Source organism: Vombatus ursinus, unplaced genomic scaffold (genome assembly GCF_900497805.2).
Source record: "Vombatus ursinus unplaced genomic scaffold, bare-nosed wombat genome assembly UNPS02014812.1, whole genome shotgun sequence".
Classification (NCBI taxonomy): Eukaryota; Metazoa; Chordata; class Mammalia; order Diprotodontia; family Vombatidae; genus Vombatus; species Vombatus ursinus.
The window spans coordinates 73,436,830-73,453,219 of record NW_020954590.1 but is presented as its reverse complement, the minus strand read 5'-3'; the positions used below and the strand labels follow the sequence as shown (position 1 = coordinate 73,453,219).

General features: G+C 35.8%; 1 protein-coding gene across 2 annotated transcripts in view; it reads left to right on the top strand.

Moving 5' to 3' along the window:
* LOC114053915 (RB1-inducible coiled-coil protein 1) overlaps window positions 1-16,390 on the top strand; it is an 86,869-nt gene that overhangs the window by 14,353 nt on the left and 56,126 nt on the right. For both annotated transcript variants that reach the window (XM_027877047.1, XM_027877046.1), the window contains exons 2-6: window positions 7,854-7,977; window positions 8,951-9,080; window positions 10,343-10,469; window positions 10,815-10,985; window positions 15,439-15,641. In XM_027877047.1, coding sequence (XP_027732848.1) covers window positions 9,010-9,080; window positions 10,343-10,469; window positions 10,815-10,985; window positions 15,439-15,641 — 572 coding nt within the window. In that variant the 5' untranslated portion in view covers window positions 7,854-7,977; window positions 8,951-9,009. The remainder of the gene's footprint in view (window positions 1-7,853; window positions 7,978-8,950; window positions 9,081-10,342; window positions 10,470-10,814; window positions 10,986-15,438; window positions 15,642-16,390) is intronic.

Here is a 16,390-nt window from a genome sequence, read left to right as displayed (position 1 = left end):
ATGGGGACAGGTGTGATTAACCTGCAATGATTGTGCCCAACATGATGGAAATAAACCATGACAGAGGAGAAACTGAAAATGTGGCCTTCCATTGAATGTACAGTACTTCATCATATTTTTTGAAAGCTGTAATTGATTGAATTGGTAGTTAATTGATATCTTTTAGTAGTCTTTTGGTTTTTGTTGTTATATTAATGCACCTGTTGATTTTTCTTTTTCATTCTTTGGTTCTCTCCTTTAATTACTATGAAAAATTGATATTTGGGTTCCTTTAAGGTTGTTTTAACCTTAGATTTCTTCTCTGAATTCCTAATACTCATTAGGAATCTTAAGTGTCAGTTCCATTTCCTTTTGTTTTTCCTTTTTTTTTTGGCTAAATAAAAACAAAAATTGCGTGAAGTAGTGATAGAACCAAATATGGTACTTCTGCTGTTATTTATAATGGAGGAAAATGCTCTTGAAACACTGGCAAATTGGTTCCATGTTGCGTCTATTTGTTGTCTTTTAAGTTTCATACATAAAAGCTCTTGGAGTTATCAGAATTAGCTGATCATGCCAAACTAAAGTGTTGTTTTCCCATCTACTGCTTTTAGCTATGAGGTATTATACTATTTATTATCTCTGTGTTTTCATTACTCAAGAAAAAGCACAGCCAGGGTGGTTGTGTACAGTCTTTATCATTGGTGTCCTTCTTTGCACTTCTGTTAGTTTATTCTGAATTTGTGCTGTTTGTCGGTTTTATGAGACATAAAACATGTCCTTTTCCCACAAATATTATAAAAGGTAAATTCTAAGAAAGAGTCATAATTTATTTGATATTTGTGCCTTAGAAATAGTAGTGATACATGTTTGGACTTTGACTTGAATAAATCACAGTAAGGTCAGAAAAATAATTAAGGCCAATACCCATGGGCCTGTCATGTAGCAAAAATGAGGGACAACAACAATGGACAGCTTAGATACTACAGTGGGGCTGAGAAAATGTTTAAAAAAATATAGCAGAAGAATGTTATGGAAGTTTTATAGAAGAGCATGAACAAGAATTGCACAGGATAAGAAATGACAACTAGGTTGTGATCTGATCCATTAGAATGGATACATATAAGGATCGTGAATCCTTGGAAGAATTGAAGTAAACGATTAAGATTACAGACCTATTGGTTAATAAGGTTAATAACCTCAGTATTGAAACCTTGCTGGATTAATAAAAAAGAAGAAAATTAGATAATTGAAAACAGTTCTTTAGAATAAACCAGAGTATGGATTATATTTGTATTACTGATTAATAAGAAATAATAGCTTGCTGAAGTGCAAATGGGGAGGGATATAACAAGCACAGAGTTTATTAAGTGCAAGAGAATTTACAGAAGAGAACACTATCTAGTGTTAGCAGAAAATGCTTTTGACACAAGGGTCAGCTATTTGATGAAGGATTTTAAGAATTCTTTTAAGATGGACCTAAAATTGCCGTAGGCTGAGGGGGCTATGGTAAGACTGAGGCTAGAGTTTAGAGCAGGCAGGCACAACCTGAGGCAGGTTTTCTGGTGGCCAAATGTAGAGGAAAACATCCTTTGTATGTAGAGGAAATCCTTTGGCCTGCTGCTAGCTGCCATGCAGACCTGATTTAAAGGATAATCCCCTCACCCCCACCTTCTACTCCTGTTAAGAGCTGTTGTTAAGGGGTCCTCTGAACTTGTTTTTTTAGTTGCCATTTTTTCCAGAAACAGTGGACTCAAAGCATGCAGGAGTCACATGGTCCTCTAGGTCCTCAAGTGTGGCCTTTTTGGCTGAACCCAAGCTTGACTGAACTTGAAGACTTGAACTTGAGACTGCAGGTTCCCCACCCTGCTCTAGAGGTTCCCAAGGGAAAAGAAGTCTGCTTTTGCCATCGCCTACCCCTTCAGGAGGGGGTTACTGCACCTTTCCCCTTTCATACCATGCCCCTTTCTGTTTTCTCCTTTTGTTGTACTGTCATAAATATGCAAACTTCTGTAAGGACTGTGAACTCATTTGGTTCCACATGCATGTTTGTTTCTCTTGTAATAAACCTGGTTTTTACATAAGTCTCCTGATGCTATGACTGCTATGACATACTTCCCATTGGAGCTTTGAAATGCACATTCTGCAAAGCAATTATTGTAATATGCAGATTCCCTTTCCCAGTCCAGGAATCCACGGATGGACCCTCAGAGTCCTACAGAAGACCCTGGGATAGATTAGGTAGAAATTGAAGCACAGGCAACCTTGGGGCTTTTCAGGGGGTCCTGCAGGATAGGAGAAATGACCTAGGCAAAGCAGCAAGGGAAAATAACCTCAGGCAGAACCTACAGCACAGGAGGTCTTCAGTCTTGTGGCAAAAGAGAGACCTCAGGCTCAGCCCACCACTTGAAGGAAGACCTAGTCTAGGCCATTATTCAGGACTAGTCAAGCCCTGCCCATGCCATTCAGTTGCACAGATTTACCAGAGTTCAGTTTTTTGTCACCTTCTTTTCTCCTTGTTGTAACCTTAATGCTGTGGTGAATGAAATGAGGAAACCTCGAACTCTGTATACCTTGAGGAAATACATCCATTTGAAAGAAGTCCAGAGGGTAAACATGGAGGATAGTGACCACAAGTAGTGAAACCTTTGGGGGGAAGAAATGCCCTGGCCACAGGGATTTGTAGGAGTACCTGGAATAGAGGAAAAAGAAGTGCATAATGGAAAAGCTAAGGAAGAAAGAGTGGAAAAGAAAATTGACATCTCAAAACAGATGATGAAAAGCCTCACTCAAGAATGGAATGACCTGAAAAATTGAGCTAGACAGAGAAAAGTTAAAGATCACTGGACTTTCTGAAAGCCATGGACCAAAAAAAAAAAAAAAAAAAAAAAGAGGTCCTAGATATGAAATTTTTTCTTTTTCTTTTTTTTTTTTTTGGAGGCAATCATGGTTAAGTGACTTGCCCTGGGTCACACAACTAAATATCATATTTGAAGAAATCATGAAAGAAAACTACCTGGACATATTAGAACATTTGGGCAAAGTGAATATATAATCTGTTGAACACATCTTGAAAGAAACTTCCACAATGAAAATTCTTAAGAACTTAATATACAAATCCAGAGCTTTTATGTTAAAAAAGAAAACTGCAAGCAGCAAGAAAGAAAAAAATTTAAGTACCAAGAATTTACATAAAACTTAGGAGCTAACATGTTAATGTAGAGAACTTGGAATACAATATTTCAAAAGGAGAGTTGAAAGTTTACAACCAAGAATAACCTACATGACAAAATTGAATATAATAGATGGAAAGGGTGTGGGGAATGGAAATGGATCTTTAATGGAGTAGAAGATTTCCAGACATTCTTGTTTAAAAGGCCAGAACCAAATAGATATTTTGAAAGAATTGCAGGCATCAATAGAAACACAGAAAGATTCACATAATTATTTAATTGAAAAAGAATGAGGATGGCTTGTTTACACATTAATGGCATGGGAGGGGGGAAATTTACAGATGTCTTTTCCAAACTCTAATATCTTTGACTCAGAGAAAGCTAAAAATAACAGTCTGAGGATGGCTTTTGTTGTGTTTTAATGGTTTTAGGAGAAGACAGAAATGAGAAGGACAGGAGACTATGTTGTGGAAGGAAAGGAACAGAAATCACTAATAATAGAGGTTCCTATGATGAAGAATATAAAATCATAGAGGAAGGGGGGGTTGTGCCCACCATGTTTCTCACTGTCATCCGACTTGGAAAAAAGGAAAACTGAACACATTTACTTCCCACCTTCTACCCCTTCAGTATAGCAGTATATCAGAATTGAAAAGGAAATGAGAAGGCAAGGGACAAGGGAGAAATAGAAGGGAGAGATTCTAGCAGAGAGGACAACATAAATGGGGGAATAATTGTAACCAAAGCAAACTTAGAACTGGAGAGAGTAATTGGGGTAAGGATAAGAGAAAAATAACACAGAAGATTGCTTACCTAGTACTGCTCTAATTAGAATATTGATTAAGAGGCAGCTAGGTGGCAGAGTCTGGAATCAGGAAGACCTGAGTTCAAATCTGGCTTCAGATGCTTAGTCACTTAACTTATTTGCCTCAATTTCCTTATCTGTAAAATGAACTGGAGAAGGAAATGGCAAACTACTCCCAATATATTTGCCAAGAAAACTCCAAATGTGGTCACGAAAAGTCAGATGTTACTGTCTGAAAGACAGCAAATGTTTATTAAGCACCTACTATGTGCCACGCACTGTGTTAAGCACTGGAGATGCAGTTAAGAATGGGGGAAGAAAATTCACAAAAGGAAGCTTAAAAGCTGAGGGGGTAGGTACCCATGAGGATATCCCATTCCTTGCAAAGCAAGCAGAGCTGAAGATGGAAAGTGGAGAGTTATCTGGAGATTCCAAATTCAGCCCTCTATGAAGGAGAGCTTAGGAAGAGTTCTCCACCCCTCCAGAGAGGAGAGGAGGCTGAAGCAGTTAGGAAAGTATTTAGTATCCAAAGCAGAGTTAAACAACATGATGATGAGATTTCAGATGATCAGCTTATCCTGAGTTAGGAAATCATCTTACTTGGAGTTCAAACCAAGCAGAGTTGTAGATGGAAAGTGGAGAGTTAAGTTTTTATTGAAATTCCCTTTCTTTTACCACCTTTTTTTAAGGGTGGGGATAAAGGAGAAAATAGTACAGGAGGACAGGATGAAGGGAAATTCACAGTCATAACTGTGTTAATAGGATGAATTCATACATTAAATAGAAGAGGGTAGCAGAATGTATTAAAGAAGAATCCAACAATCCGTTTATAAGAAACAAATGAAACACAAAGATTCAAATAAAGTTATTAAGTATATGATAATTTAGACGAGCATTAATGGGGAGCACTAATATACCTTCTTTCAAATCTAGACAAATCCAAGCCAAAGACAAACAACAAAGAAGTTAAGAATTTGAATTTAACAAAATTAGAGATGATAACTCTGGTAATTACTAAATGAGAATAAAAAGCCCTCCCCCTCTCAGCCATGCATGGCACTTTTATAAAAACAGACTATATGTGAGGTGCTAAAAGATCTCACAAAAAAGTAGAAAAGCAGAAATACTAAATACATTTCTTGATCACAGTGTAGTAATATTGTATAGCTTGTTCTTTGATCCATGCTACTTAGTCTCCAATTACTTTATTTCTTTCTTTAAGGGCGTTTTGTTCAAGGCAGTTAGGTGGCGTAGAGGATAGAGAAATAGACTTCAAGTCAGGGAGACCTGTGTTCAAATTCTACCATAGATACTCACTAGTTGTGGTACCTTGGACATCTCTCAGCCCTTTTCTTCATCTGTAAAATGGAGATATATAGCTTGAAGTTGTTAAGGATCAAGAGATAATATTTGTCAAGTACCCTGCAAAATAACGAGTAAAATAAAGATAGCTAATCTGATTTTAAAAAAGAAAACCAAATTGCTTAAAAGATTAAGAAAACTCACAATATTTGGAGAGGATATAAAGAATATTATGAGAAACTATTTTGCCCAATTATATTAACAGAACTGATACCTTAGAGGAAATAGATGAATACTTTTTTTTTGTTCTTCCCGTTTACATTGCTTTGTTTATGTATGTTATTTTCTTTGCTTTGTAATTGGTCCATTTAAGTTTTCTCTGTGTTTGTCATAATTGTTATTTCTTATGGTATAACAATGTTCCATTTCATTCAAGTACCACAATTTGTTTATCCATTCTCCAGTCAATGGATTTCTACTTTGTTTTCATTTCTTTGCTACCACAAAAATTGTTGCTCTAGATATTTTTGTGTATATGAAGCCTTTCTATCTGAAAAAGTCATTTAAGCACTGCCTTAGTTTTCTGAAATATAAAATGGGTTTCATAACACCTACCTCCCAGAACTGTTGTGAGGATCAAATGAGATAATATTTGTAAAGTGGTATATCTAGGCTCTACATAAGATTTTAGCTGTTGTTATTGTTAATGACAGACCAGATCACTTTGGCAACTGAGTGATGGAGGGACTAAAGTGGGGAGAGACTTGTGGTAGGGAGACCAACTAGCAAGCAAGCTTTTATAATAGTCCCAAGTGTGAGGTGATGACCTGTACCAGGGAGGTGACAGTGTCAGAGGAAAGAAGGGAGAATTGTGCTAGAGATGTTATGAAGGTAAAATTGACAGTCTTTGGCAATATATTAGAAATGGGAGTGCAAGGGTATAGTCTGAGTAAGGAATCGACTAGTGACTGGGGTGATAGCATGAACATCAAAGAACATCAAAAATGTTATTGAATGATTGTGATATAAAGGGAGAGTTTAGAGGTGGCGATTGGAATCAAGTAGTATTCTTATTACACCATAACCATTGTAATCAGAGGGGTATGAGTTCTGAAAATGGTGACCAGAGATACTATGTCTTTAGGTGGAGCCAGTGTCACTAAGAGCTAGAAGATGGGGGGAGTGGACAGTTTTCTTGTATTATTTTTTACATTAGGGTGTTCAGATTTTCTTTTGGGAGACCTATAATTCTTACATTGCTAATGCATCCTCTCTTCAAGATTAACATGTATGCTTGCATAGAAATCATATTTTTTAAAATTGTTTTTTGCTTCTCATTTAGTATTATCCCTCACTTTTGTTATTTGCAATTCCAATCTTTTGTTCTTTTTTTTTTCCCCCTCTTTGAAGAGATCTGCCACTGTGGACTCAAATTTTTCTCTTTCTGCTGTGCAGGACATAAATCCTGCTTCCACAATTCTTATTTCTCTCCTGCTGTGCATTCCTGGGAATCCACAGAGTTCTCTGCATCATCAGGTGTTGATTTATTTTTGTAATATTTATTCAGCTGTTTGGACTCATGTAGTTGGTCTGGAGTTAGTATTGCCTTTTACTATTACTGTCTTCCCTATTGGTTTATCAGCTTGTGCTCAAGATTTTTCACTGAATTTTCTTCATCCCAAGAACTTTGGTAATTAAACTCTTTCCCCTTATTTTCTTTTTTTTTCCCCCATGATACTCATTTTCTCACTTTTTCTTTGATGGTGGTTCTTCTGTGTTGAACTAAGAAGCTGTCTCAAATGCCACTTGTGATGGAGAATTCACTTTTCACCTGCCTTAGTCTCTTCCCCAAGTGACTTCTGGGAGGACAGAACTGGTCTCAGCTGGATTCTGGTCCCCTTTCCTTCAGGCTTGGTGGAGCTACACATATATGCTGGTACTTTTCCCCAATTCCCTGTTTCTTAGGTCCCTGACAGAAGACTGCTTATAGAGCAGCACACATGCTGCCTCCAGGGAGAACGTAGTTCTTTTGCTTTCCTATACTTCCACACCCTCCTGGTAGAAAGGGTTGAGCAGAGTTGAGTTCAGTTACTTGTTGCCACAGAATAGTGGGGTGAGAGCAAGAGTAGGGGGTGTGCTGACATAGACTGTATAGCAGCAGCAAACAAATTGCTGAATGGATTCCAGAAATTGTCCTCCTCTGACAGAGTGTGGCAGCTTGTTGTTGATGGGGTGCTGAGTGATTGCATTAGGGCTTATTGGGTTCTTGCCTCATTAAGGTTCTTGGTGTCTTAGACTATGGATATAGTTGCAGTTGCTTAACTCTTGCCCATAGAGATGTTTGAGAGGTCATGAGGATCAGAGAACATGTTTAGTCTTCCTTGTTTATCATGTGACTTGGAAGACTCTGGTGACTTACAAGTATTACAGGTGTCTTTGCCTAAAATAGTAACTGGAAAATTATTAAAAACTGATTTACATTAAGTAAGGAACTGTGATGACTAACCTGCCCCCTAGAATCTTCTCCAAAGATATGGGCTTTGGGCATATGTGGTATTTCTTAATAAATGAACCAAAAATATTTTCATTTCTAGGTCACCAGATTTCATTTTGAACAGTAATGTCATTCTGTTGCCAATATCAAGCAAAGGAAGCATATACCAGTTTTTAGTCTCTTACAGTTAAGAAAAGTGGTATCCCCTTTAACAGTGCCTGAAGGTAAGTCTAAATCTTACTTTTAAACAGTATAGTATTTGGTTGGCATATAAATAAATTTTTGTTTATCTTTAACTTGGAAACCTTTATGATAGACTAATTCAGTGAGGGCAGGAACTGCTTTTAACAGCTACAAGAAAACTTTATTTTTTAAAAAAATAATAGTTGTGGAAATCTTTAGATTTTACCTTGACCTACATTTCCTACTATATGCCCCTTTACTTCCTCGAAAGCCGAGGGGATGACAAAAACTGATCTATACTTCAGTCAACATGCGTTTACTAAGCACTTAATATGTGCCAAAGAAAATGCTAAATTCTGGAGATATTTTTTTTTAAATGGTAGTTAAGCTCCTTCAAATAATGTTCAAATTGGGGAGACCACATGTAAATAACCTGACAAATACAAGATCTATGCAGTAATTGATAATCTTTGAAAAGACACTAGCATGTGAGAGGATGTGAGAAGGTAGACTTTTGTAAAATATGGGACTTAAAACTATGACTTGAAGGGAAACCAGGAGATGGAAATGAGAAACAGCATTCCAGAGAAAGGAAAATGAATGGAGACCCATGTGGTATCCTTATATGGGCACTGCAGGTAGGCCAATGCAATAGTATCATAGAATGTTTGGAGGAAAGATGAGAAGGGTTAAGGTTATAAGGAGCTTAAAGTGCCAGAGTGATAAGATTTATTTGATCATAAAGGTAATAGAGAACTACTAGAGCCCACTGAATAGGAGTGTTTGTGTATATGGTATGTAGTGACTTTTGTCTTTGTTAAAGTGAAAAATCTGGTTAATGTGTTACTTTATGTTCCATGTAACAGTTTGCCTCTATGACTGCTATGTTCTAAATATTTGTGTCATCATATGAAAGCTGACTACTTTGGTGTGTGTAGGTATGCTCTAATATGATTTTTCTTAATGAATGTGCTACATATTAAAAATTTTTCCCTGTTTCTGAATTCTTTTTAGTTCTTAAATGACCATATCAGAGTGAGAGACATATACTCCCAGAATCCAGAGAAATCATCATGAAGTTATATGTATTTTTGGTCAACACTGGAACTACCCTAACATTTGACACTGAACTTGCAGTGCAAACGTGAGAATATTTTACTGACACAAGTGTGTGTGTGTGTGTGTGTGTGTGTGTGTGTGAGATTAAAGAAAATGCATCTTGTTACAGTAGATTATATATAAATGCTTATTCCCTTCTTTTCCCTTCCCCTCAAATCCCTCGCCCCTACCATGTTATTGAGTAAGATTGTGCTTTGCAGGTGTGAAACTATTCCCTTTTTTTACCCAAATATGTTTAGCAAATCACATTTTGGTCAAGTATGATAAATTTTGCTTATGATTTATGAATGCTTTATTTTAATGCTTCAAAAAAATCTAATTTCATTACAATCCTCAAAACTTTAGAAGACAGCTTCATGAGTTGCTCAGTGGCCAAAAATTTTTTGACACCTGTTTCCCAGGATTGTGGTGATGAGTGTACTGTGTCTAACTAGCCTAGTCTTTGTAAGGTTGGTATTCAGTTTATTATTGGGCATATGTATAGTTTCTATCTTGGGCAGACCTATAAGTGCCTGTTTTTAGGTACTTCAAGAACTCATTGCCACAATGATTCCAAAAAGAGTTGAGTTCACTGAAAGGAAAGGTATGATCCAATAGCCCAAAATTCTGTAAAGGAAGTTAGTGCAGGAGAAATGTGAGAGTCACCAGAAAGAAATTCTTAAGACACTAGAAAAAATTTCTGATGAAGAAAAAGGAGAGAGTTGTATCAAGAGACTATTGTGCAGGGTTAGCTAGGTAGTATGGTGGATAGAGCACTAGCCCTGTAGTCAGGAGGACCTGAGTTCAAATCTGGCCTCAGATACTTGATACTTTACTAGTGTGTCACCCTGGGCAAGTCACTTAACCCTGGTTGCCTTGCCCCTCCCCCCCCCCCAAATTTGGAAGGAGACTCTTGTGGATGTATAGGAAACCAACCGACTTAAATATTAAAAAGAGTTGTACAGAAGATGGAAATAGTAGTGGGCATTGGAGGATGAGTACAAAAATGTGAAATGGTCCTGATGGTCAGAATTGTGAGACGAGCTGATGATGACAAGGAAAGCTAAGAGACTACAAAAGCATTTTTTAAAAGCTGTACTAGGAGAACTAGGAGGACCAAAGAAGGGATTGAAATTGAGATGTCTAGGACAGTCATAAACAGTCCATACAGAGCAGAGTTACTCAATAGTTAAACTATCCTAATTTGAATTCTGGCATAAACCTCTTTAAATTTTATGTATTTTATTGGTGAAAGATAAACCTCTCATTGAGGCAACAATGAAATAATGTAGTTATCTTTTCTCTTAGTGTGGCAGACCTTAAACATGCAATCCAAAGCAAATATAAGATTGCAATTCACCAGCAAGTACTGGTAGTAAATGGAGGAGAATGTATGGCCTCAGATCGAAGAGTATGCACTTACAGTGCTGGGACAGTAAGTACACACCTGTGTTCTATTATACGTTTTAGCTGAGGAGAGAACACGTTAGAATCTAAAAATTCTTAGGCTTATATCCTAGATTATTTAGAGGAGAATAGAAGGTTTTGTTTTTGTTTGGTTTTTTGTTTGTTTTTGTTTTTGTTTTTTTTTTGTCTTTGTTTGTTTGTGGCAGTGAAGTGAGTTTGGAAGAAATATAAATAACCAAAAGAAATATTTTATGAAGTATCCATATGCTAGTAAACCATTTTGATATTAGTCATACAATCCTAATTTTAAAGTTGGGAAGGACTGTGAATAATGTATAATTTAGTTTTAAAATTATAATTCTTTTAAATACAGGACACAAATCCAATTTTTCTGTTTAACAAAGAAATGATCTTATGTGATCGTCCACCTGCTATTCCCAAAACGACATTTTCAGCAGAAAATGACATGGAATTAAAAGTTGAAGAATCTCTTATGATGCCTGCAGTTTTTCATACTGTAGCCTCAAGGACACAACTTGCTGTGGTAAGTTGTGCATGAATTACATTTGAGCTTTTCAAATCATTTTTACTTCTTGTATCCAGTAAAACTTTTTATTTTCTTTAAAGTATTATTAAAATCTTTGGTTTCTACATCACTCATATTTCTCCCTATAACTTTCTCCCTCTCATAGAGCCATACCATTTAACAAAGATTTTTGTTTAAGAAAAGAAAAAAGGAGAAAAAAAATCAGCAAAACTGATCAATACACAAAAGAAATCTGAAAATACATGCAATGTTCCACACTCATGTATCTCCTACCTCTGCGGAAGAGTGGGCCCCGAGTTTCTCCTGTCTCTTTTTTGGGACCATACTTATTCTTTGCAATTTTACATCACTCATTTTTGATAGTTTTGTGGTAGTTGTTTCCATGTGTGTTATTATAGTCATTGTGTATGTATAGATTTCTTGTTATGCTTCATTTTGCATCAGTTCTTTCTTTCCATGCTTCTCTGTATTTATCATATATTTATCTTTTTTTTTTTTTGTAGCCCAGTAATATGCTGTTACATTCATGTAAGACAGTTAGTTTAGTCATTCCCTAATTGATGGACATCTACCTTGTTTCTAGTTCTTTGCTGCCATAAAAAGTGCTGCTATAAATGTAATGGTGGATATGAGTATTTTCTTTTTATCCTAATCATTTGTTCTGTCTTTTGGATGGACTTGCTACAGAGAGAGTCAAGGCTTCATTTGCTCATAATCATATCTGCTGTAGAGGACATAAATTCTACTATTTTGTCCCCTTTTAACTTCTTTGGGGATTTTGATTTCTCTCTTAAACCATTTGGGAAAATATGCTGATATTCAGTTCTCTCTTGAGAATCAAAAGAGTTCTCTGTTTCATCAGAAGTGGGTTTAATTTCCTTTGTTTTGCATTTTTATTTAGAGATGTTTGCAGTCATTTAAATGTCTTGGGAGCCGTTTTCCCTTATGTTTTAATATTTTCGCTGTTGACTTTATCTGTTTGTGCTCCAGGTTTTTAACAGAGCTGTCTTCTTGAGATCTTTGCTTTGTTTTAGCCTTTTTTTTTTCTTGTGTGAGTCAGTTGGGGTTAAGTGACTTGCTCAGGGTCACACAGCTAGTAAGTTTCTGAGGCTGGATTTTGTTTTAGTCTTTTTTCCCTTATATTCTCCTATTTTACATTTTCTAACTCCTTTCTCTTTGGTGGAGGGTCCCCCAAGAATTGTACTAGACATGTGTCTGATTATTCTCCCGCATTGGGTATATATTTTTCACCAGCCTCCGTCTCTGCCCCAAGTGTCTTCTGGGGGAACGGGACTAGCTTCATCTCAGTTCTAGTCAGCCCTTTTTCGTTCATGCTTAGTACGCAGTGGTATCCTGACCTAGTTCTCTTTGTTCTTAATTGCTGGCTAAGCCCTGCTGCCCCAGGCAGAACATGCTTTTGCCTTCTTCTACCTCCCCCTCTTCTGAAAGTGGGTGGTGTAATTCAGATGTAATGTGTCTTGCCATAGAGTGGTAGAGTGAGGGCAGAGACAGATTTGTACTGGCAAGGACTATAGCAGGCAGGGAAATTAGTGAGTATATCTTGGAACATAAGCTGGTGGGTCAGGTTATACATCTTGCCAGAGTATGTGGGCTCATGACATCACCACTGTAGGCTTTTTGGTATTTTGACCTGTAAAGATAGTTGGAATTGTTCACAAATTGTACAATTTTTTCTTTGTGGAGTTTTTAAGAATTAATTTGAGAATTGTAAAAGATATCTAATCCTACATCTTGTTTGTCTTGTAGACTTTCTTTTTCATCAACGACTTTCTTGGGTTATATGCCTATACTAAATCAAAGGGTATAGCCATTTTAGTCACTTTACTTGAATAATTACAAATTGCTTCCCCATATAGTTGAACCAGTTCACAACTCCACCAATAATGCATTTGTGCCTGTGTCTCCACAACTCCTCACACACTGATTATTCTTATCTTTTGTCATTTTTGTCAGTATCTTGGTATGTAGTGAAATCTCAGTGTTGTTGTTGTTTTGATTTGCGTTTTTCTTTACAACTTTCCCCACTTATTTGTACAAACTTGTAAACTTGATTTCTTCCTTTTCTAATGGTACATTGCAACTACTGAGAACCTTTTGTCTGCCAACTCTTTTAGGCAGGCCTTAAAAACCTCATTTTTGCTTGTCATTAAAGTTGATGTCTAGGAGTCTTCTTGACTATCTTGACTATAATCTTTACATCCAAATCATTTATCCAGTTTTGGTATGTTTTGTTTATCCTTTAGTATAATTGTGTGTTCTTTTGTTGATAGTAACTACAGATAAATTATAATGCTATTGTAGACCACAAACAGGCACACACATAGCCTCTCTTCTCCCCCCCCCCCCCCACAGCAGCCCTCACGTCACCGTGATTGAAGGGGAAGCTTTGCAGTTATGATTATCTGGGTGTAAGTACTGACTCTGACAAACATTAGCTTTGTGAATAAGGACAGACAAACAAGCTGAAATGCCACAGTGGTTAGAACATAGGGCTAGAAATCAGAAAAACCTGAGTTTAGATCTTGCCTAAGATAATGACTATGTGATTTCATGAAGGCATTTAACCTCTATCAGCCTTGATTTCCTTATCTATGAAATAGACATAATAACAGCACCTACCTTAAGATAGGACAGTATTTGTAAAGAACTTTGCAAACCTTAAAGCATGATATAAATGCTAGTTATTATTCTTGCATAGCTATTATTAAATCAGTTAACTGCTAATTAACCCAGACCACTGTTCTGGGAGTAAAATATAGCATTTTGTTCTACTAAATAAAGGGCTGAATTTATACCTTGGTTCATAGCACTGTTCTGCTACCTACTACCTTGTATATAAGTCACTTAATATTTCTAGGCCATCGTTACTTAACTGTAAAATGAGGGGGCTGAACTAGTTGACCTCTAAGGTTAACATCAAATCCCTAATTATGTGATACTAGATAAGTTAAAGAGTCTTAACCTGGGATTTTGCTTTTTCATTATTTGATAATTGTATTTCAATATAATTTGTTTGCTTTGTAATCTTAAGTATTTTGTCTTATGTATTTAAAAAATTTTTTTCTGAGAAAGACTTCATGGGCTTCTCCAAACTACCAAAAGGGTCTGTGATACAAAAGGAGCTAAGAATACCTATTCAAAGTTGCCAAACAATTTACATTGAAAGAAGTTTTTACACCTGGAGTTCCTTTCACTAATGAAATGAAATCACAGGTCCAAAGCCTTATCTCTCATATATGTATGTATGTATATATGTATATCTATCTATATATACATAGATACACATACATATACATGAACACACACAGCCCTCATGCTTCAGTATATTAATAGTTCCTCATGTGGGCTCATATAATAATTTTTAAATGAAGATAATTTGTGAAGAATTATAGCTGTGTTAATCTATGCAAACATGCTTGACTAAAAAAAATAATTACAGTGAATAAGATATTCTGCTTTTGTGGATCTAGAGTTACTTGCTTTTTGCAGTCCTGAGGACTAAGATAGTATTCTAGGATTGTGGAATAATTGAATGAATGAGTGAAGCATTAATAAGCTCTTAACTATGTGCAAAGTGCTGTTTTAAGTGCTGAGGATACAGATAGAAAGACAGTCTTTGTTTTTAAGTATTCTAATAAGGCAAATAACACTTGGAAGGTTTTCTGCAAGTCATATGGAAAAGTCCCTTGGTGGTCCTTAGGATATACTGGTAAAGCAGTTATTAATGCTCTACGTCATTTCTACTGATAAGATGATATTGAACCATTTGACAGTGCCAGGGACTTTGGTAACAAGAACTTTCTTTTTTGGGTCTTTAGTAGCTGTGGCTGTGTCACTTGCAGCAACAATTGCCAGGCTGCGTCTCTATAGGGTTGCTTCTCAGGATAGTGACTGAAGGCTAAGCATATTGCTATTCTCAAGGTGGTTTCAGAGTCCTAAACTGTCTCCATCAAAATCCTAGGGTTCACATACCTAGAGAAGGAAGAAATGTCAGAGGCCATAGAGTCCCAATACCCTCCTTTTACAGGTGTGGAAACAGACCCAGGGAAGTTAAGTGACTTATCCAAGATGGTACAAGTAGCAAACGTTAAAGATGAAATTTGAATTTATCTCCTATGATTCCCAACACTAGTGTTCTTTCCAAAACTCTAATGACTTTCAGCTTCAGTGTATATTTTTTGTTACAGCCGTCTTTTAAAAAATTTTATCTTTTTTTTTTAGAATTATAGCTTTTAAGAAGTTTGTTTTGACTTACCTTAGCCATTCTGAAATCTCAAGGGAAACATATTCACAACTCCTGTTGTAGTTGCCATAAGGGAAATGACAACCATTGATTCTTTCCTTCATTTCTTTATTTGCTTGGATAGTTTTAGGTCATTTCTATATATATCTTTGATGGAATATTTTTATTCGTTTTTTTTCCACATAGGAAATGCATGAGGTTGCCAAGAAGCTTTGTTCGTTTTGTGAAGGTCTGGTCCATGATGAACATCTTCAGCATCAAGGCTGGGCTGCAATAATGGCCAATTTAGAGGATTGTACATTATCCTACCAAAAACTGCTTTCCAAGTTTGAAAGTGCTTATTCAAATTATCTACAATCCATAGAAGATATCAAGTTGAAGCTTACACAGTATGTCTGCTACTAATACCTGTAGAATTGAACTAAATTAGAGTTTTTATTTTATAATTTTTATAGTTAAATTTAATTACTTGAATTCTTTCTTGAATTGTTAGTTCTTGTAACAAGTAAAATTTCTTGGGTCATTAAATGTCTAGATGGTCTGTTTTCAGAATTTTAAGAAACATAATCCTATGGATATCCTGAGAAATAAAATGCAATAATTAAATAATATGTACATCCATTTTCCCTCTCAATTGAAAGGAAGAAAAAACTTTTATTAAAAAGTTTAATAAAAAGAAGCACTTTTTTCCTCCTGATTCTTCAATATGTAGAAATATATCAAAATTTTATCAAATATCAAAAATATTATCAAAATTTTTCCTGATGGTTTAAAAAACAATATTTTTTTCCCTCTAAGTAGTTCTACCACAGGAAAATTTGATAGTAATATAAAGTTATTCTTGGGCTGATTTCTTCCATAATTGCATATAAAACCGTTTGAGAACAGAAAAATGATTAAAAAAAGAAATTTTAAAAAGAGGTTGGCTAATGAAATGAGTGGTATAAAAATGGCAGTTGTCTGTCTTCTTAAAAAACTAGCTTTTCAAGTACTACAAATAATTTTTAAGCCTGATAATACCACATGTCAATGGCATATTAGTCTATGCTATATCAACCATAATAGCCTGTACTATATATGTAATTATATGGCAGTTTTATATAAGTAGAGATTTTACAAGTGAAATAATATTTTAAAT